At 39.4% G+C, this 23,815-nt stretch overlaps 1 protein-coding gene across 1 annotated transcript; it reads right to left on the bottom strand.

Annotated features, from left to right (window-relative positions):
- Positions 1–8,053: 8,053 nt before the first annotated feature.
- Positions 8,054–21,794, bottom strand: LOC141685934 (uncharacterized). The gene is made up of 2 exons (XM_074491010.1): positions 21,321–21,794; positions 8,054–8,713 (listed from the first exon to the last, which is right to left on the bottom strand). Exons 1-2 carry the CDS (start codon positions 21,792–21,794, stop codon positions 8,054–8,056), a joined length of 1,134 nt encoding a protein of 377 aa, XP_074347111.1.
- Between the last annotated feature and the right edge of the window lie 2,021 nt (positions 21,795–23,815).

The raw sequence follows: 23,815 nt of genomic DNA, 5'->3' as shown, positions 1-23,815 counted from the left end.
CTAGTATTAGTAATGGTATCTTGATATGCCCTATACCTAGGGTATACATGATGAAGGATTTAAGGATAATCTTAGAGGTTTTACAAGGAGAAAGGTAATATTCAAAGTTCTCAAGAATAGAAATTTTGAGAAAAAAAAATATGACGCAATAATAATAATGCCAGGTGGGCACGTGTTAAACCATAAGAAGTATAGATTGAAGCAATGAAGGTCAGAATTGTTAAAGCAAGAAGGGCCCAAGATAAAAGACGTCCTAAGTACGATCGAGAGTCATCCATGATAATGTTTACATTTAAAGACTAAGGCAGTGACTTATGGAAAAATGGTGATTTTTTTTTACCACAAGGACTTAAGAAAAGCATTTTCACATAAGCAGTGATTTGAAATGAGGTAGAAAATTTAGTGAAGGTGGTTAAAATGACATTGATTGTAAGGAAATATTACTATCAGGAAAGGCCAAAGAGGTGGCCGACACTTTAAGTGTAAGAAGACAATTATCAGCGCTCGTGCCAGAGGAATACAGTGATAATGGTTAAAGCCGTGAAGATTGTATTATGGTTTAAAAGATTGACATACCTTCTGATGATTGTGCGATACTCAACCGTGATAGTAGTTTAGTAAAGATTTAATTTATGAAATCGCCGTGAGCAGGCTATCTATCTTATAAGGTCATATCTTGAGATAAGCCAGGACCATGTTACGAAAGGACTAAATGAACTTTTGAGCTTCATGTCTCCTAATAAAGACATATGGTTAATAATGGTATTAACCTGCTATCGTTGCTTTTATTGAAACTCTTCTGCAATTTTATCTGCTTCATGTCATATGTACGCCAAGTTCAGGAGTATTCTTCATGAGTCATGGAATGGTGATTATGTTGCCACCTTAGAAGAATTCGATACGACATATATGGACTCCGTATGGTTAGCTATTAAGATTTCATAGAAAATGAATGACTACAGTAGGTCAGTGGTGGACCATAGTATTGCAACAATGATTCTGCGAGTAATGAGCCGATTACAGCCGTGAGAGTTGTATTGGAATGGATGTTGAGATTGAGTACCCCTAATGGGGTCGTGTTGATATATAAGTTATCATTGATAGACTACCTAGTGGAGTATTTACATATTATATATTTATTCCCTCTTATGAATAGAGAGTCGTATTACTATACGAGGAAGGTTGCAGTGCAAGCATAGAATTCTAGTAACAATGATGTCTAAAATAAAATCCCTTATTCGAGTTTCGATGTCGAGGGAGTTTCAAAAGTGAGTGTTTATGAGCTCGAGCAAGAGCATGGATCCATGGAATGATGGACGGAATAGTAAATATTCTGGCACGTGAAATGCGATGCTATAATACTTGATGTTGATATATATATACACATATGTTTTGTTCTCCTATGACAAACCTCTATAGTTTAGAGGTAGATTCCAAGCCAGATATTTGTTGCAGTATTTTTTCATATACAATTCTCTTCAATCCGTTCTTTTCTCTCCTTTTCATTTTGTATAAGCTGAGAAGAACAACCCTTCCAGAAGGGGAGGTATTGTCAATGACTATATATCTGTGTGATAGAAGCCTAGTAGGATACCACATGTTGTTTAATTGCTTGTCAAGTACTAAAGGCTGGCCACCTTCTGTACTAACTATGCAATAGAACAAGTATTCATGATCATAGTGATCTCTCAATAAAATCTTTTACTTCAAGCTTTCGAAGAAGGAAGCAGCTAAAGGAAGTAGTATCAGTGCGGTGGTATTCCGAATCTAAAGCGTTCATGATACTAAGGTTGACGCGGTTATTAAAAGGTTATAGAATATTAACGAGCAAAAGTGTAACCAGTATAGTATTATGTATGGAAGATAGTAATGACTACGAATAAGAAAAGAAGGAGTATTGAGAAGCAAAAGCTATAGTGCTAGAAGCTATTATGAGAGTCTGTGTAATAGACTTGAAAGAATTTGGAATTATCATTTATCGCGGATTGAGTTTTCTTACGACAATAGATCATATGTCATTATCGAGATGTCGCCTTATGAGATCCTTGAGGGAAGACAATGTCGATCTCCCTTATGTTAGGATGAAGTTGTAGAGCGCAAGATGCTTGGACCCGCAGTAGTCCAAAGGACCAAGGATATAATAGATCTAATCAGAGGACGGCTGGTAGTAGCCCAAGATGGACATAAGAAGTATGTTGATTTGACATGAAAGGACAAAAAATAGGAAGTAGGGGACCTAGTGCTGTTATTGGTATTCCCTTGGAAAGGATGGATGAGGTTCGGAAAGAAAGGAAAGCTAAGCCCACGAATTGTTGGACCCTTGGATATATTAAGACGTATTGGGAAGTTAGCATATGAGCTATCCCTACCCCCGAACATGTAGCAAGTTCATAACGTGTTCCACGTATCAATGTTAAGGAAGTATAATTCGGATGCCAGACAAATAGGGGCATATGAGCGCATAGGCATGCAACCAGACGTAGCCTATATGGAGCAACCAGAAAGGGTTATAGATCGAAAAGAAACAAGTGCTTAGGAGAAGGGTTATCAAACTAGACAGAGTTTGGTGGTAGAACCACAATGTGGGAAAATTTACTTGAGACTTAGAAAGTGCAATGCTAAGAGAGCATCCCTATTCATTTTCTATCTGATCCCGGGACGGAATCCTTTAAGGAGGGGAGACTATAATAACCCCAATTTTTGGAAAAAAAAAATTGAACACGGATGAATAGTAACTTTTACTGATGATGCTGATTAAGGAAAATTATCAGAACACGCTATATAGGAGTACTGTTATGGAAATTCTAAGATCGTATTAGTACTCCATAAAGTAAATAAGTGTATGTAAAGATTGTCAGAATCCAAATTCGAACACTTTGATTTTTCCCAAAAATCCACCAGATACCGAAAGAATTGGGTATAAGGTAACATGATTAAAAGGATTTAAATTCAAGGATTATAAGAGAGGATCATAAAAGGAATATAAATTATTAAGAAGGGTTTAGGGGAACCCAAGTAATAAGATCCCGGGTATGATCTCTCAAACGATAAACGAGAACGAAAGTTAAGCGAACCGTAAAACAAATAAGCGACCAAGAGACAAGCTTGTACAAGAAGTCAAGGATTGTGACATCATCAAACCACAAGGAAGAGACATGTGGCAAATGGATGACATAGACATGGTGACATAAGCATGACAAATGGAGGGATTGTTGGTTGATTACAAGCCACACAAATTTTACCATGGTTAAAAGGTAATTAAGCAAAACAAAAGGAAACAACCAAGCAAAACAAATCAAAAACACAAAACACAAATTAGAAGTTGACTTTTGCTTTCCAAGAACAAAAGCTCTCGGTCAAAACCAGAGCAGCAACTTCAAACTACCATATCTCCTTCAATACTCACTCAAATTGTATGTTCTATAGCTCTTTGGAAAGGTATTGAGATGGCCTACAACTCTTGTTCACACGTCTCGTCCAAATAATTATGGTAAGACCCTCGTTTTGACATTTCTTTCAATCTGACTTTTAGAAACTTCAAAACCTAACTTTGTGTTCTTGATTTCTTTGGAAAGATCAAGCTTGTAGGAGGCTCCCTAAGACTTCCTAGCTACTCTAATCACTCCAAGGAAAGTATAACACCTCCAAACCCTAGCTTTACTTTGAGTATTACGATGGTTTTGATGGTTATAGTAAATGAGAAGCATCATGCTTGTGTGTTTAGAGTTTGGATTGGATTTGTAGTGATTTGTATGTTGAAATCTTGTTTAAAGTTAATGAAACTTAAGTATAGCTAGTAGCTCATGTGTGGGGTTATATAAATTGGAAAATCTTGAGGTTTGGGGACTGATATAGTAAGGTTTGGATGAGGATTGGTTGTATTGTTGGTTGTGAGTTGAATGGTGGTTGTTTGGAGTGGTTTAAAACTTGGTAATCTCGTAAACATAGTCGTCGTAATGCCCAATTTCATACAACTGCTTCTTCTTAGTGTTCGGGACAGAGAGATAACTATTGAATCTGTGACTTTGCCATGTTTAGTTAGATTATGTCGTAAGCTTCGTTTTGATATGTGGTTCGCTTGAATCCGATGTACGGTTTAGGAGAAACGACCGTTTTAAGTAACGGCGTTTTACGAACGAACCATTACCCCTCGCCTTACTTTGAAACCTTGGTTAAGGCCCTTAAATGACTAATTGGAGTATGAAACAATTATGTAAAGTGGACTAGGCAGTTGGTAGGGTATTCGTGAAAGCGTCGCCTTAAAATTTGTAACAGTTAATTTATTAAAAATGGTGGAGCCGAGGGTACTCGAACGACTTATGTGATTTGTTAAGCGTAGAAATGACCATAAGCAAACGTTAGGGTTCAATTGGTTAAAGTCTAGTTTCTTAAGAGACCGTGGTTTAATTCCGGCTTATGTTGTTGTTCATAGGTTACCGGACCAACTCTAAGCTTAAGTCTACCCCCGGAGCACTCAGATAAGTTTTCTACCCGTTATACTGTTGTTGTGATGTAAATATATGTATATGCATTATCTTGTGATAAGTTCATGATTGTTATTAGCAAATTTACGATATATTGGAGCATGCTGATATGGTATATATGCATGTCTGTTTCGTAATCTTGATATCTAATTGTTGATTCAAATGTTTATAAGTTGCATAATACATATGCTAGAGATAAGCAGTAGTTGCGTATACCCTTAGTATAGGGGACCCAAAGGTGAACATTTTTTAAACCGGGAGTCGATGTTCCCGACTGTAATATATATATATATATATATATATTTATATATATAGATATAGTTTTCAAAACTATTAATCGAATAAGGTTTATTCGATAACTTTATTTTATTTAATGAATATTATTTTAAATATTCATTTGAGGACTTATGACTCCGCTTATTTTATTAAATGAATATTATTTTCAATATTCATTCGAGGACTTATGACTCCGCTTCTTTTATTAAATAATATTCTTTATTTTATTAAAGAATAATGTTTCGATAATCAAACTTATTTTCGATTATTCAAATAAAGATCGTACTTTCATATAAGTATATCTTTGGTTATTTATTATTCATTTCAAATATAAGTTTTAAAACTTCTACTTCAATTATTTTTATAAGGATTATCCTTGTGGGAATATTATTTAAATAATAATATTCACATATTTTCTAATATATCGGGACTGATTTATTTTATTAAATCAGCATTACTCCAAACACTCTTAAAAATGTTTTCGAGTCTTCAAAATGATTTTAAAAGTTAGAGGGGATCCCAAAACTCGTTTTCAAATTTAAGATCTTCCTTTCGAAGGGGATTTAAATACTCGCTCAAAAATCTGAGGGATTCGGCTCCGTGATGTATTCTTATATTCGCAACAAGGTTGGTATTTTGATAAAAGAGTTTTTGATTACTTACCCAACACTCGGGAAGTAAAATTCTTGGAATAAGTTAATCCATTAGCAGGCATCGCCTGGGAAATATCGGTGAGTTTTTCTTTCCAACTAGATGTGACTTCTTGGTGGAGTCGTATCAACAAGTTCCTACTTGGGGAAATGGGAGACGAGCTTTAATTTTCAGAGTCATGGATTTCATCTGTAGCAGGAGTGGCGTAAGTGGTCGAGTGGCGCCGGCCCAGCCTTATTATATTGGCCCAACCTCTACAGGGTCCATAGCTTCATACCCATAAGTCAGCATAAATCGAGTTCCCCCCATAGTAGATCTCGGAGTAGTTTTGTAGGACCACATCACTTTTGAGAGTTCTTCGGGCCAATTTCCTTTGCGCTCCTCCAGTTTTGTCTTAATGGTATGCTTCATTATTTTATTCTCAGCCTCTGTTTGCCCATTGCTTTGAGGATGATAGACCACTGTAAATTCCTTCTTAATTTTCAGATCCTTACACAACTACCGCAACTCCTTGCTATCGAACTGCTTTCCGTTGTCAGAGACAAGTTTGTAAGGTAATCCAAATCTGCACACGATAGAATTGAAGACAAAGTCTTTAATCTTCTTCGCGGTGACAGTCGTCAGCGGCATAGCTTCTGCCCATTTAGTAAAGTTATCAACTGCAACCACTGCATACTTGACATCTCCTTTAGCCTTAGGTAATTCACCAATAAGATCAACCCCCCACATGGCCAATGGCCATGGGCTCACCATAGGCGTCAAGAGCGTCGCTGGCATAGATGAGTAATTCTCAAAACATTGGCATCGATCGCAGGCTCTAACAAAATTTACGGCATCCTCCTTCATAGTGGGCCAATAATAACCTTGGCGTAAAACTTTCATCGCCAACGAGTTACCCCCCGAGTGATTACCACAGATTCCCTCATGTACTTCCCTTAAGATGTAATTTCCCTCTTCTTCATCGACACATCTGAGCAGCGGTTGATTGAAGCCCCTTTTATACAGAACTTCATCATATACCATATACCTTTCGGCCTGGTAGCAGAGTCGTCTAGCCTTGAACTTATCCTCGGAAAGTGCTCCCTTGTGAATATAATCAAGAATGGGCATCATCCATGTTTTCTTGGGAGCCATATCTACTTGCATCACCTCAACCTCTGGGATACTAGGAATCTCCTGGATTTCTAGGGGTATAGATCCCAACAACACAGCCTCCTGTTGGGATCCCGTTTTTGCCAGGGCATCCGCATTACAGTTCTTTTCCCTTGATACACATTCCAGCCTAACCTCTTTGAACTTTCCAATCAGGCGCTACGTGCACCTCAAGTATAATTCCGTCTGCGGTCCTCGAGCTTGAAACCCCCGATTCACCTGGTTTACCACCAATGCCGAGTCGCTTTTTACAATTAGGTTCCGCCCTTCCATTTCCAAAGAGATCTGCAGGCCATTGATAAATGCTTCATATTCCACATCATTATTCATTGCATAAAATTTGAAGTGAATTGCACAAATCAGATGATGGCCTTCCGGAGACACGAGTACTATACCCGCGCCTTCTCCTCCATTATTAACCACCCCCTCCACATGCAAGATCCATCAGGGATGTGGAAACTCCTCTAAAAACTCCTCAGTATGAGGGGGATGTAGCATTACCAAAGCCTTATCATCAACTGCAGAATCAAATTCCAATAAAAAAATTGGCTAAGGCCTGCCCTTTAATCATTGTACGGGGCATGTATTCCAAGTCAAAATGTCCCAACGCCACAGCCCATTTTAATATTCTCTCTGATAATTCGGGCTTGTGAAGGACTTGCCGTAGAGGATATGCTATACGGACTTCAATTCTATGGGCCTGGAAGTATGGGTGTAGCTTCCTTGACGCAAGGATCTAGGCATAAACCAGCTTCTCCAGACTTGTCTAGCGAGTTTCAACATCGTGCAATCGCTTGCTCACATAATTTACTAGTGATTGTTGTGCATCCTCTTCTCTTACTAGCACAGCGCTGATTGAATACTCAGAAACGACAAGGTATAGGATTAGGGATTCTCCATCTAATGGTTTTGACAACATGGGAGGGTTCCCCAGTTGTTCCTTGATCCTCCTAAAATCCTCTTCACATTCCGGTGTCCATACAAAGTCTTTCCCTGCCACTTTAATTGCCTTAAAGAATTCTTCGCACATGTCAGATGATTTAGAGACAAATCGATTCAATGCAGCAATCCTTCTAGTTAGGCTTTGCACCTACTTTACACTAGTGGGAGATTTCATGTCTAGCAGTGCTTTGATCTTTGCAAGGTTAGCTTCAATTCCTCTATGATTGACGATGAACCCAAGAAACTTGCATGACTCCACACTGAAAAAGCACTTCTGTGGATTCAACTTCATGCGATACCTCCTTAGAATGTTAAACATTTCCATCAAGTGTTCGACATGATCGTTTGCCTCTTTGGACTTTACCAACATATCGTCAACAAATACCTCCATGGTTCTCCCAATATGATTCTTGAACATCATGTTCACCAACCTTTGGTAGGTCGCACCAGCATTGATCAATCCAAATGGCATCCCTATGTAGCAATATAACCCTCTATCGGTGATGAAGGATGTATAGCAAGGCATGCCCTGCCGTCACGTCAACCAACTAATCAATTTTTGGGAGCGGAAAACTATCTTTTGGGCAAGTTTTGTTGAGATCTGTGAAATCTAAATACGTCCTCCATTTCCCATTTGGTTTTTTCACAAGCACTGGATTCGCAAGCCATTCGGGGTAAAAAGATTCTTTAATCAAACCAACTTCCGACAGTCTATCTACCTCTTCCTTTAAAGCTATCACCCTTTCCTCGCTCACCGGGCGACGCTTTTGTCGTATGCCCGTGCAATTAGGGAAAATGTTCAGCCGATGACACATTACCCCTAGGTCGATTTCCACCATGTCCGAATGAATCCATGCGAAGACATCGAGATTTTTAATCAGAAAATGGGTAAGCCTTTCCCTCGTTTCATAACTTGGTTTTGATCCCACCTTCAAAACCTTACTTGGGTCATCTTTATCGACCGGAACAGATATTGTTTCTTCGGCCGGCCCCATTTTCTCGGCAGGCATAGGGATCCTAGGATCCAGATTAAAATTAAAGTCCCGAGGGTCCAAGACTTCCATTCCTACATTTGAGGGTACATCCCTATATGTGGGAGCATCCACCTCTGGACAAGGCATGGCTTTATGCAATGCAGGTGTGGAGGATGCGTCCTCGTTTTGAGGAGCATCAACCTCAATTTCATTTTCACTTTTCAAGGGCGCTTCCTGCCTTTAAGGAGCATCCACCTTGAGGTTACTTTCTAGACTTTGTAAAATCTCACTTCTTCCTTCCATCTTTTCTCCATTAACCTCCTTTTACACAATCTCTTCTGTATAATTCACCATAATTTCCTCCACATTGCGGATCCTTCCTTCCAGCTTTTCTCCATTAACCTCCTTTCATACAATCTCTTCTGTATGATTCACCATAATTTCCTCCACACTGCGGATCCTCAAAATATTCCCTAACGTCAAAGCTAGGGCCTCGGTGACATGAGTTTCTTCTTCCTCTGGATCTTCCACAAAATAATGGGCATGAACCTCCCCTGTAACACCCCCAGATCCGGGGTCGGGGATCCGGGTCGTCACGGTCTTTCTTTCCACAATATCACTTCACTTAATTAATAATAAATAACCTTATGCTGTGACCCCACACTAACACACGCCACAACCCGTTATAGTCTCAGAGATGAAATTGAAATAAGTACAAGTCTTTGAATCCATAATTTAAAAGTTATTACAACCCAAAATGATTACTTGATAAATTTACAGTTAATTGCCATTATCTGCCACAAGTTATAATTATACATAATTGATTCTCAAAAGTAGATGGTCTGATCTACAATAGATCTACCTCTGCAGCTATAGCAGCTACAACATCATCGGGAAGACACGGGACGCTTCCCACGCGCTTGCGCTGGGTCTGCTGGAGTCTGGCCATCTTTCCTAACTGTTGTTGTGTGATGAAGAAATAAAGCAAGAGTGAGCCTTACAGCTCGCAAGATAATATATAGTGATAACAATAATATAAGTATCTAAATGGATACTTACTAGAATCTTTTATCATGTGTAAGATAATTACTTACTAGATATAAGTAAAAATAAGGGATGAAGTTATCAAATACTTCACTACACTTATATCATTTATAAAGCTACTTGAACTACCACTGTTCAAAGTATAATGAGCTTTCAACAGTTCATCACATAGATGAGACTACCAGACAAGATTTGAATAGATTAAATCTTTGAAATATTATTAAAGGAAATGAAGTTATGATATACTTCATTAAGTTCCGATATATATATATATATCCACATATACATCTTCTTTATACATTTCCTGAAAACCTCTGTCATGTAAAGTATGATTAGAATTGCAATATCCAATAAATTTGGAAAGGAAAAGAATTTTGGCATAAACCAGATATCTTGCTGATCAGGCAAAGATACCAATAAGTAACCTTTTCTACTAGTAGATGGACGAATTCCCCACTGGTCATCACCCTGATCGCAATAGGACCTTATGCTGGACTGCCACTCAGCCACTTATGCATTTGATGGACTCCCACTGAGCCACTTACACTATCATGGACGCCCATTGAGCCCATGTTGCTTATGCCGACTCAAATAGATGGACTTACTTCCCGAACGTTGGGTAAGTAATCAATTCATTTACCAAAACCGCAACCTTGTTGCGAATATAAAATACACCACAGAGCCGGATCCCTCAGGTTTTGAGCGAGTATTTAAATCCCCTTAAAAAGGAAGATCTTAAATATAAAAATGAGTTTTGGGATCCGCTCTAACTTTTAAAAATCATTTTGAAGACTCGAAAACACTTTAAAGAGTGTTTGGAGTAATGCTGATTTAATGAAGTGAATCAGTCCCAATATTTTTAGAAAATGTCTGAATATTATTATTTAAATAATATTCCCATAAAGAATAATCTTTATACAAATAATTGAAGTAGAAGTTGTAAGACTTATACTTGAAATGAGTATTAAATAACCAAAGATATACTTATACAAAAGTTCTATCTTTATTTGAATAATCGAAAATAAGTTTGATTATTGACACCTTATTCTTTAATAAAATAAAGAATATATTTAAATAATAAGCGGAGTCATAATACCTCGAATGAATATTATAAATAATATTCATTATATAAAATAACGGAGTCATACATCCTCAAATGAATATTCAATTAATAATCATTAATAATATAACTAAGTCATAAGCCCTCGAATGAATATTCGAAATAATATTCAATAATAAAATAAAGTTATCGAATAAACCTTATTCGATTAATAGTTTTGAAAACTATAACCATATATATATATAAATATATATATATAAAATCTACTCGGGATCCTCGACTCTCGGTTTTAGAAAATATTTTCATCTTTTGGGTCCCTATAATAAGGGTATATGCAAATTACCGCTATCCTCTAGCATAGGTATTATCAACTGAACCAACAGATATATATATGGCAAGAATACGAAACAGGCATGCATATATATACCATATCAGCATGCTTCAATATATCGCAACATTTGCTAATTAACCAACATGCCTCTATCGCAAGATAATGCATATACATATATACATCACAACAACAGTATAACGGATAGAAAACTTGCATGAGCGACTTGGGGTGATAAAAGGCTCGGGACGAGTCTGGTGACCTATAAACAACAAGTAAGTTGGAATTAAACCAAAGTCACTTGTAAATCTATACTTTAACTAACTTAGACTCTAACACTTGTTTTGCGCTTATTGATTCTCTTAAGTCACTCGGGTACCCTCGGCTCCACCATTTTTAATAATTTAACCTTTACGAGTTTTAAGGTGATTCCTTCGCGAGTGTCTTACCAACTGCCTAACACACTTACCATAAATGTTTCATACATTAATTAACCATTTTTAGTCTTTAACCTATGTTTCAAAGTAAGGCGAGGGGAAAAGTTTCGTTCGCGAAACGCCGTTACTTGAAACGATCGTTTCTCCTAAACCGTGCATCGGAATCGAACGAACTACATATCAAAACGAAGCTCGTAACATGAGCTATCTAGACATGGCAATGGTCATAATCTAGCAGGGGGTTCTCGGGTCCTACTGGTATGCACAAAAACAGTCTAAAGAAAATTGGACGTTACGACGGCTATGTTTACGCGATTTCCCAATTTTAAACCATTCAAAACCAACCACAATTCAACCTCAAATCAAACACACAACCAACATCCATCCTTATCACATCATAACAGCCCCAATCAATTCAATTCCAATATTTATACTTATGCCTAAGCTTAACTTTCGTTTTCGTTTATCGTTTGAAGGATCATACCCGGGATCTTATTACTTAGGTTCCCTTAACCTTTCTCAATACATTATATTCCTTTTTATGATCCTCTATTATAATCCTTTAATTTAAATCCTTTTTATCCTGTTACCTTATACTCAATTCTCTCCGTATCTAGTGTATTTCCGGGAAAAACCAAAGTGTTCGGAATTGGATTCTGACGATCTTTACATACACTCATATACCATATAGAGTACTAATAAAATCTCAGAATATCCATAATAGAATCCCTACATAGTGTGGCATGAAAAGTTTTCTCATTCAGCTAAAACACTATTCACAAGGGTTACAAAAAGTTGAAAATTTTGGGGGTTATTACAGTCTCCCCTCCTTAAAAGGATTCTGCCCCGGAATCAAACAGAAAACAAATGGGGGTACTTTTCTAGCATTGTGCTCTCTAGTTCCCAAGTTGATTCTTCCACATTATGATTCTGCCATTGTACTCTGACTAGCTTGATCACTTTGTTCCGAAGCACCTGCTCCTTCTTATCTATAATCCTTACTGGCTTCTCCACGTAAGTTAGATCTGGCTGCATATCCACCTGCTCGTACTCCACTATGTGTCTGGCATCCCGATGATACTTCCTTAGCATTGACACATGGAACACATTATGAACTTGTTGCAAGTTAGGGGGTAAGGCTAGCTCGTAAGCTAACTTTCCAATCCGTCTTAATATCTCAAAAGGTCCAATGTATCTTGGGCTTAGTTTTCCTTTCTTTCCGAACCTCATTAATCCCTTCCAAGGGGATACTTTCAGCAGTACTAAGTCCCCTAATTCATATTCCTTGTCCTTTCGGGCTAGGTCTGCATATTTCTTCTGTCTATCTTGGGCTGCTACAAGTCGCCCTCTGATAAGATCCACTATATCTTTGGTTCTTTGGACCACTTCGGGTCCGAGCATCTTCCGCTCCCCCACTTCATCCCAGTATAAGGGAGATCGACACCTTCTTCCGTACAGGGCCTCATAAGGCGGCATTCCGATGCTAGCATGAAAGCTATTGTTATAAGAAAACTCGATCAACGGCAAGTGATTATCCCAACTCCCTTTAAAGTCTATTGCACAGATTCTCAACATATCCTCTAGTGTCTGGATGGTCCTTTCACTCTGCCCATCCGTCTGGGGATGGTACGCGGTACTCATATTTAACTTGGTCCCCGCACATTCCTGAAAGCTCCTCCAAAATCTGGAGTTGAACCTGGGGTCTCGGTCTGAGACAATGGACGCTGGGACTCCATGTCGCGTCACTATTTCCTTAAGGTAAATGTCCACCAGTCTATCGACTGTGTATCTCTCATTGATAGGAATGAAATGAGCTGACTTTGTCAGTCGGTCTATAATTACCCAAATGGCGTCGTGATTGGCTTTCGTCCTTGGCAAGCCTACAACAAAATCCATCGCTATCTGTTCCCATTTCCATTTGGGAATCTCCAGGGGTCGTAAGAGTCCACTGGGTCTCTGGTGCTCTGCTTTTACCCTTTGACAAGTCAAACATTTGTTTACCCATTCTGCTACGTCCCTCTTCATGTTGGGCCACCAGTAATATTCCTTCAAATCCCTATACATCTTGGTACTTCCCGGGTGAATGGAATACCTTGAACTATGGCTTTCATCCAAAATCTCATCTTTAAGCTCTTGAACATTCGGAACCCAAATCCGGTAGGAGTACCTCATTATCCCTTTATCATCTTTCTCAGTATGGATCTCCTCTCCAGTCATTAACTCTCTGCCTTCATTCATTATTTTCTCCTGGCACAATCTGATCTTTTCCAATAACTCGGGCTGCATTGAGATCTCAAAAAGCTTTTCAGTTCCGATTCCGGTTACCTTTACTTCTATTTCCATTCTCTCAAAATCCCTTATCAATTCTTCCGAAGTCGTTATCATTCTGAGTCTTTCCTTTCTACTAAGGGCATCAGCCACCACATTGGCTTTCCCTGGATGATAGAGGATCTCACAATCATAGTCCTTGATTAGTTCTAACCATCTCCTCTGGCGCATGTTGAGCTCTTTCTGCGTAAATATGTACTTAAGGCTCTTATGGTCTGTGAAAATCTCGCACTTCTCTCCATACAAGTAGTGCCTCCAAATTTTTAAGGCAAATACTATTGCCGCGAGCTCAAGGTCATGAGTAGGATATCTAATCTCGTATTCCTTCAGTTGTCTCGATGCATACGCAATCACTTTACCGTGCTGCATAAGCGCACACCCTAATCCTTTGTGCGACGCGTCACTATATATCACAAAATCTCCTTTTCCGTCCGGCAATGCCAACACCGGAGCCGTTATCAACCTTTTCTTTAATTCCTGAAAACTGTTCTCGCATTTCTCCGTCCATTCAAACTTCTCTGTCTTACGAGTAAGTCGGGTCAAAGGGGCTGCGATCTTCGCAAAGTCCTGTACAAATCTACGATAGTAGCCGGCCAATCCTATGAAACTCCTTACCTCTGTGGGTGTTTTTGGCCTTTCCCAATTTGAGACCGCCTCTATCTTGGAGGGGTCGACCAATACTCCTTCTTTATTGATCACATGTCCTAAAAACTGTACTTCATTCCGCCAGAACTCACACTTCGAGAATTTGGCATACAACTGCTCCTCTCTGAGTATTCCTAGAGCTATCCTCAAATGCTCTGCATGTTCTGTCTCAGTCCTTGAGTAGATCAAAATATCATCGATAAAAACTATCACACATTTTTCCAAGTACTTCTTAAATACTCTATTCATTAAATCCATGAAAGCCGCTGGGGCGTTGGTTAATCCAAAGGACATTACCAAGAACTCATAATGCCCATATCTGGTACGGAACGCTGTCTTGGAAATATCTTCGGGTTTAATCTTTAGTTGGTGATATCCAGTTCTCAGGTCGATCTTGGAAAAATAAACAGCATCCTTTAGCTGGTCGAACAGATCGTCTATTCTAGGTAATGGGTACCTGTTCTTTATGGTTAGCTTGTTCAACTCTCGATAGTCGATGCACAACCTCATGCTCCCATCTTTCTTCTTAACAAATAAAACTAGTGCTCCCCACGGAGACACACTGGGTCTTATCATACCCTTATCCAAGAGTTCCTGCAATTGGATAGCTAATTCCTTCATTTCTAACGGGGCTAACCGGTAAGGTGCTTTTGAAACTGGCGCCGTCCCTGGGGCCAACTCAATAGCAAATTCAATCACTCTATCGGGTGGTAATCCCGGAAGGTCTTGTGGGAATACATCTTCAAATTCGTTGACTACTGGAATATCTTGTAAGTTGGGCACCTCCTTCTGCATGTCCACCACATAGGCTAGGTAGGCCTCATTTCCTTTTCGTAGCATCCTTCTGGCCTGGGCCATAGTCAAAAATTTCTGCGTCTGCCTCTTTCCTCTAAATATAACTTCTTTCTTCCCTGGGATATTTAGCTTAACTTTCTTCCCTTTACAGTCTATCTGAGCATCATTGCTAGATAGCCAGTCCATTCCCAAAATTACATCAAACTCCCCTAATTTAAAAGGAATCAGATCAACACTAAAAGATTGCTCCCCTATGCCTATCTCACAGGCGGGGTGAATCTGGTTAACAGGAATAATTTCATGATTGGATATTTCTACTTGTAAGGGTTCTATCAAGGGTTCAGCCTTAAGTCTTAACTTACGCGCAAGGTCCTTTGATATAAAAGATTTAGTTGCTCCCGAATCAAATAAAATGTTTGTACTGACTGAATTTAGAGAAAGGGTACCTGCTATCACATCTGAATCTTTCATAGCATCCTGGACTGTCATGTTGAAAGTCCTCGCAGTAGGTGTCTTATTAGAAGCAGCCTTGCTTGCTCCCGAAGCTGCTGGTTTGTTCATTGGGCATTCCCTCTTCCAATGACCTGGGCGTCCACACTGATGACAAGTAGTGGTTGGAATGACGGCAGGGGTTGATGATGGGCACTTAGTTGAATAGTGACCTTCCCGACCGCACTTAAAGCAGGTTACTGGCTTTCCTTTATACTCCCCAGTGTGATTCCTTCCACATATGTTACAGGCTGGCAATGGGGGTCGAGACTGGTTGGGATAGGACATTCTTGACTTCTGGCCGCCCTGGCTCACACTCACAGTCATTGGCCGCTTAAACCCAGTGTTCCTTCCTGGTAGGGACACTGCTCCTCGATTAAATCTAGTTGGGAAGCTCCTTCCTGCGGAACCTCCACCCATGCTCATACTTTTCCTCTTTATTCCTTTCTTCTCTCTTTCCTTCTGCATCTTTTCACTTCCGACTTCTACAATCGTTGCCTTTTGCACCAGAGTGGCATAGTCCGTAAGCTCAAGGATTGTCACCCTATTCTGAATCCACGGTTTCAGTCCCTGCTGAAACCTCCTAGCTTTCTTTTCCTCGGTGCTCACAAATTCCGGCACAAACCTTGATAACTCAGTAAATTTCGCTTCGTACTCTGCTACCGATAAATTATTCTGCTTTAGCTCCAAGAACTTGAGCTCCATCTGGTTTTCCATAAACCTCGGGAAATACTTTCCAAGAAACAACTGACTAAATCTCTCCCAGGTTATAATAGCATCTGTCTCCATGTTTTTCTTGGCCTCCCACCAGTAGTTAGCTTCTCCTTTCAGAAGGTAGGTAGCAAATACAGTCTTCTGTGCCTCATCGGTACTCAAAATCTCAAAGGATTTCTCCATTTCCTTTAACCATGCCCTTGCCTCAACTGGGTCGGCTGATCCGTGGAACTCAGGGGGCTTAAGGGACTTAAAAGCCCTGAAAGAGTTTGCCACAGTATTGTTATTTCCTTGAGGGGGTGGGTTGGGTTGACGTTCCAAATTCTGCCTTAGGAGTTGCATGAACTGGCCCATGGGATCCATGCCTGGGTTTGGTACTGGTTGCTCAACCTCAGTTTCTCCTTCTTCAGCCTCTATCTCAAATCCCTCAATATCATATGTTTCCTCTTCCTCTTCATACAGGGAGTCATCCTGTTCCACATAATCCTCATCTTCCTCTTCACTGTGTTCCTGGTTCCTATCATCCTGGTTATGGCTTCCCTGGTCCTCAGATCCAGGGTTCGCCCTAGTTCCAATCTTTCTTGGCGGCATGATTCTAATAATAAAAAAATTATTGGGAAATTCAACGTTAGGTCATAATCATATACAACATTGTGCCTTGCACAGCTCTTATAATGGGGAGAATGTATATCGTAATTCTATTATTTTATGAAAGTTCTAATACGAAGTGCAGTAATAATAATGATAAAAACAGTGACCTCGTCACTAAGGAACTGAACCGAAATAAAACAAATATATACATAATACAAGAAATACATAGTTTGATCTGGTCAAAAGTACAACAGTGTCACAGCCACCTGTCCCAAAAGTGATACACAAGAGTTTATCTGTCTAGTCAGAAAAATGGATGCTATATACAAGTCAACTATCCCGGAAAATTGGCTCTTACTAAGGCCTCGGCTAACTAGACAACTAGACTATTCCATCATCAATCCTGAATCATACACCGGAGCGGGTCAGCTCTCATACCCTTTCCATCGCACAACAGAAGATATAGTCGGCCTGCCGCCTGGAGATCCTACCATGCCTGTCCCCCTGGAGAGATCTGAGTCTCGCTCGGGACGTGAGCTCTATCCCCGTAAGCTCCCTCCTCAAGGATCGGGGTATAGAAGCCCTAGTCTCATAAGCTCGGGTACGCCTACCCGCCCTCTCCGCATCCAACTCCCTCCTGTCCTCATCCAGTCGGGCCTCGGCAATAGCCACTCGGGTCCTCAGAACATCCTGAACATATCCATGAGCTAACGAAGACTGCCTGTGGGCAGGGTCAAGAGGTGGTGAATCCGGAGCCACTGAGGGTGCCTCATCGGTCTGCCTAGGCTCGGAAGTATGGGTCTCTGAGCTGTCATCATAGGGAATCCAAGATAGTGGTGGAGGGGTAGGAGCTCTGACCACCGGAAGTGTGGGTAAAGGGGTACCAGCATACACTACCATAGGTCCGACACGCTCCTCACCTACTAGGACCTCATCCGGGTCCTCCTCCTCTGGAATAGCAATGACCTCTGTCTCTGACTCCTCTGAGGGGTCCTCCTCATCCTCCTCCATCTCAGGCTCCTCCTGATCCTCAACATCTAGTAGTGCCTCATCATGCTCACGCTCGAACATCTCAGGGTCCTCTATCTCAGGCGCCTACACATTAAACGGGCTAAGTTACTATCATGATACTTATAAGGGTTCCCATAAGGGTTTAACTGTCAGCACTACTTTAAGTAGTCCGACCATGAACTTGGCAAGAGTTCTTATTATCTTTGTCAGTTTGTTATTATATCGTCGCATCATCTCTGAGGTTTATAACGCTTAGCTCTGATATCATTTCTGTAACACCCCCAGATCCGGGGTCGGGGATCCGGGTCGTCACGGTCTTTCTTTCCACAATATCACTTCACTTAATTAATAATAAATAACCTTATGCTGTGACCCCACACTAACACACACCACAACCCGTTATAGTCTCAGAGATGAAATTGAAATAAGTACAAGTCTTTGAATCCACAAATTAAAAGTTATTACAACCCAAAATGATTACTTGATAAATTTACAGTTAATTTCCATTATCTGCCACAAGTTATAATTATACATAATTGATTCTCAAAAGTAGATGGTTTGATCTACAATAGATCTACCTCTGCAGCTATAGAAGCTACAACATCATCGGGAAGACGCGGGACGCTTCCCACGCGCTTGCGTTGGGTCTGCTGGAGTCTGGCCATCTTTCCTAACTGTTGTTGTGTGATGAAGAAATAAAGCAAGAGTGAGCCTTATAGCTCGCAAGATAATATATAGTGATAACAATAATATAAGTATCTAAATGGATACTTACTAGAATCTTTTAATATGTGTAAGATAATTACTTACTAGATATAAGTAAAAACAAGGGATGAAGTTACGAAATACTTCACTACACTTATATCATTTATAAAGCTACTTGAACTACCACTGTTCAAAGTATAATGAGCTTTCAACAGTTCATCACATAGATGAGACTACCAGACAAGATTTGAATAGATTAAATCTTTGAAATATTATTAAAGGAAATGAAGTTATGATATACTTCATTAAGTTCTGATATATATATATCCACATATACATCTTCTTTATACATTTCCTGAAAACCTCTGTCATGTAAAGTATGAACAGAATTGCAATATCCAATAAATTTGGAAAGGAAAAGAATTTTGGCATAAATCAGATATCTTGTTGATCAGGCAAAGATACCAATAAGTAACATTTTCTACTAGTAGATAGACGAATTCCCCACTGGTCATCACCCTGGTCGCAATAGGACCTTATGCTGGACTGCCACTCAGCCACTTATGCATTTGATGGACTCCCAGTGAGCCACTTACACTATCATGGACGCCCACTGAGCCCATGTTGCTTATGCCGACTCAAATAGATGGACTTACTTCCCGAACGTTGGGTAAGTAATCAATTCATTTACCAAAACCGCAACCTTGTTGCAAATATAAAATACACCACAGAGCCGGATCCCTCAGGTTTTGAGCGAGTATTTAAATCCCCTTAAAAAGGAAGATCTTAAATATAAAAATGAGTTTTGGGATCCGCTCTAACTTTTAAAAATCATTTTGAAGACTCGAAAACACTTTAAAGAGTGTTTGGAGTAATGCTGATTTAATGAAGTAAATCAGTCCCAATATTTTTAGAAAATGTCTGAATATTATTATTTAAATAATATTCCCATAAAGAATAATCTTTATACAAATAATTGAAGTAGAAGTTGTAAGACTTATACTTGAAATGAGTATTAAATAACCAAAGATATACTTATACAAAAGTTCTATCTTTATTTGAATAATCGAAAATAAGTTTGATTATTGACACCTTATTCCTTAATAAAATAAAGAATATATTTAAATAATAAGCGGAGTCATAATACCTCGAATGAATATTATAAATAATATTCATTAAATAAAATAACGGAGTCATACATCCTCAAATGAATATTCAATTAATAATCATTAATAATATAACTAAGTCATAAGCCCTCGAATGAATATTCGAAATAATATTCAATAATAAAATAAAGTTATCGAATAAACCTTATTCGATTAATAGTTTTGAAAACTATAACCATATATATATATAAATATATATATATAAAATCTACTCGGGATCCTCGACTCCCGGTTTTAGAAAATGTTTTCATCTTTTGGGTCCCTATAATAAGGGTATATGCAAATTACCGCTATCCTCTAGCATAGGTATTATCAACTGAACCAACAGATATATATATGGCAAGAATACGAAACAGGCATGCATATATATACCATATCAGCATGCTTCAATATATCGCAACATTTGCTAATTAACCAACATGCCTCTATCGCAAGATAATGCATATACATATATACATCACAACAACAGTATAACGGATAGAAAACTTGCCTGAGCGACTTAGGGTGATAAAAGGCTCGGGACGAGTCTGGTAACCTATAAACAACAAGTAATTTGGAATTAAACCAAAGTCACTTGTAAATCTATACTTTAACTAACTTAGACTTTAACGCTTGTTTTGCGCTTATTGATTCTCTTAAGTCACTCGGGTACCCTCGGCTCCACCATTTTTAATAATTTAACCTTTACGAGTTTTAAGGTGATTCCTTCGCGAGTGTCTTACCAACTGCCTAACACACTTAACATAAATGTTTCATACATTAATTAACCCTTTTTGGTCTTTAACCTATGTTTCAAAGTAAGGCGAGGGGAAAAGTTTCGTTCGCGAAACGCCGTTACTTGAAACGTTTGTTTCTCCTAAACCGTGCATCGGAATCAAACGAACTACTAATCAAAACGAGGCTCGTAACACGAGCTATCTAGACATGGCAATGGTCATAATCTAGCAGGGGGTTCTCGGGTCCTAATGTTATGCACAAAAACAGTATAAAAAAAATCGGACGTTACGACGGCTATGTTTACGCGATTTCCCAATTTTAAACCATTCAAAACCAACCACAATTCAACCTCAAATCAAACACACAACCAACATCCATCCTTATCACATCATAACAGCCCCAATCAATTCAATTCCAAAATTAATACTTATGCCTAAGCTTAACTTTCGTTTTCGTTTATCGTTTGAAGGATCATACCCGGGATCTTATTACTTAGGTTCCCTTAACCTTTCTCAATACATTATATTCCTTTTTATGATCCTCTATTATAATCCTTTAATTTAAATCCTTTTTATCCTGTTACCTTATACTCAATTCTCTCCGTATCTAGTGTATTTCCGGGAAAAACCAAAGTGTTCGGAATTGGATTCTGACGATCTTTACATACACTCATATACCATATAGAGTACTAATAAAATCTCAGAATATCCATAGTAGAATCCCTACATAGTGTGGCATGAAAATTTTTCTCATTCAGCTAAAACACTATTCACAAGGGTTACAAAAAGTTGAAAATTTTGTGGGTTATTACATCCCCACTTGGTTTTGCTTGAATATCCGCCGCGTCTTTAAATGGAAGACCTTTTCCCTCATACCTTCTCCTGCGAAATTCTTTAACAGCCTTGTAATAGCAGTCGCGTGATTTGTATTGCGACCCTCTCAGACTGCCTACTCTGTTAGGCGTTGGGAACTTTATCATCAAATGATGTATCGAGGTTATCACCTTGAACGCTAACAACCAAGGTCTGCCCACTAAAACATTGTGCGCGGAGTCCTGATCCGGCACTTTGAAGTCTATCATTTGAGTGACAGACAGAGCTCCTTCCCCAAGTGTGATAGGAAGTCTAACCGAACCCATAACTCTTACTGCCTCTCCAGTAAAACCGTAGATGTATGTATCATCAAAATTCATGTCACTATCCGAGAAACCCAATTTCTTATATGTGCTGTAATACAGGATGTTCGTAGAGCTCCCGTTGTCAAAGAAGACTCTATGCACGTTCATTGCCCCAAATTTGACTATATTCCCCCAATTGTGGATGCGTCTACCACCTAGGGCGCGTCCTGCATATATATTTTTGTTTAGTTATTTCAGTCAAGAGTTCAATAGACGCGTCGTCACCTAGGACGCGTCATCTTACTATATTTCCTGCGATAGATTTGTAGGATACATCTTCACAACACCCCATCTCCTCCCTTACTTTTTTTACATATTTTCAATATCTTCTTCTTTAAACATGGACGCGTCCTCAAGATCTTCTTCCTTCTTTTTTCAGCTGGAGGACGCGTCTTCTTCGTCACCTTTCCATCCATTTAAGGCTCTTAACAAGCGCATTGGGATCTACTCTCCCCCTCCAATTTCTTTCATTCCTGAGTCACCTGAGCACCATAGGACATAATCATTCTTGGAAGCAGAGTCCCATGCTTTCGAATTTATGAAGTCCAAAACCTCAATTATGGCAATTTCAAGCTCTGAATCAATGGATAACGTTCCTCTGAGCGCAAGACTGGGACAGAAACGTAAAAGGAATCCCAAACCGCTCGTAGTCAAGCAATTGAAGATTGGATGGGCGATGAGGTCATCCCTTCTTCTACCAAGTCGCAAAAACATGAAGTTATTCCAGACGAGAACACATCTACTTTAGCTCAGGAGGCATCTCCTACTAAGGATGCATCTCCCTTTCAGGACGTGTCTCCCTTACAGGATGCGCCTTCTCCTCACTGTGAAGGTGAATTTGTAGAAAGGGCTCCTGAACCTGACAAATATCATATCTTTCCTCAACATTCTGTCTCCCCACTGGAACATTGGGAGCCAAGCGATGTATAGCTTGATTTTGATTGGAAAGAACTTGAGGACCTTCCTGAGATAGAAAAGAATGTTTGGAGGAAGAGAGAGCACAAATTGGCCTGTGTTGGGATGAAATCCACTGCGACAGACCTAGAGATTGGGTGGACCATGAAGTATTATGACATGGAGGGAATCTGGGCGCGTCCACTCAGGATGATGAGGCCCCATATCTTTAATGTGGAAAATCTGAGGATTCCCATGATGGTCCTAACTCCAAAACTCATTTCTGTAGGTGTGGGCGTGCCCTTGCACCCATACATCAAAAAGATTTTGAAATGGTATGACGTTGCTCCAGTTCAATTATCTCCAAACTCGTACAAACTAGCATGGGTTTTGTACATCATGTACCACAATCTTGGGTTGGGCGCGCCCTCCATGAAGGAGTTCAGTTTTTTCTTCAGTATCAGGAAGTCCATCCCTGGATACCACTTCTTTGTTGTCAAAAAGTGGTTAAACAATAAGGGTTTCAATGAAGGCAAGGTGAGCCACGAGAGGGATTAGAAGGAACCTTTCTTTTACATCTATGATGTCAAAAGAGCCCGGGTTCGCTTCAACTTAGAACCAAGTAAGTGATTTCCATATAACACGTCCTCATAACCTGGACGCGTCCTCCTTTTTACAAAATTTTCATCTCCTCTTCCCTTAACAAGTCCTTGTTTTTTTCCCTTAGACAAAAGAGTCCAAAAGGAATTAATAGATAAAAGAAAGAAGAGAGTAGAGAAGGTACTCAAGTACGCTGAGGAACATTTCAAACTCAAGGACATGATCACGGAGGCCAACCTTAAGAAGATTGGGGCTTTGTTCGAAAGGGTTGGCTCTCTTTGCAAATATCGAGATTTTTATAATGGAAAGTCCGTCCTCACGGCCTCTGAAAAGCCTAGAGGGCTTAATGCCACAGAGTTGGTTCAGCTGGACATCAGTAGACAAGTAGACTTAGAATAAGGTATAAACAATCAGACATAGGACACGTCATAAGTTTATGACGTATCATGCGTGTGTTCACCCTTCTTTTTACAAGCATAACTTTTATTTAGCGTGATACATGTACTTGTCTTTCTAACCCATATATTTACTTTTGACGTGTCATATCCAGGACGCGTACTTGTATAATATGCATGGCTACGAGATGGTCATGCTGTGGTAAGTCTGTCACTTATATTTTCCTCATAAAAAGTGCA

The sequence above is a fragment of the Apium graveolens genome, chromosome 2, assembly GCF_009905375.1.
Source record: "Apium graveolens cultivar Ventura chromosome 2, ASM990537v1, whole genome shotgun sequence".
Taxonomy (NCBI): domain Eukaryota; kingdom Viridiplantae; phylum Streptophyta; class Magnoliopsida; order Apiales; family Apiaceae; genus Apium; species Apium graveolens.
The sequence above is the reverse complement of the archived record's forward strand: the minus strand, read 5'-3'. Positions and strand labels throughout refer to the sequence as shown.

Excerpts from the sequence above, each read along its gene's own strand:
- LOC141685934 (XM_074491010.1), bottom strand. The coding sequence starts at position 21,794 with ATGAACGTGCATAGAGTCTTCTTTGACAACGGGAGCTCTACGAACATC. Across the intron at positions 8,714-21,320 it reads AAGCAAAACCAAGTGGGGAT|GAAGCGCCCTTGAAAAGTGA; the intron begins GTAATAACCCAC and ends CCTTAAAGGCAG.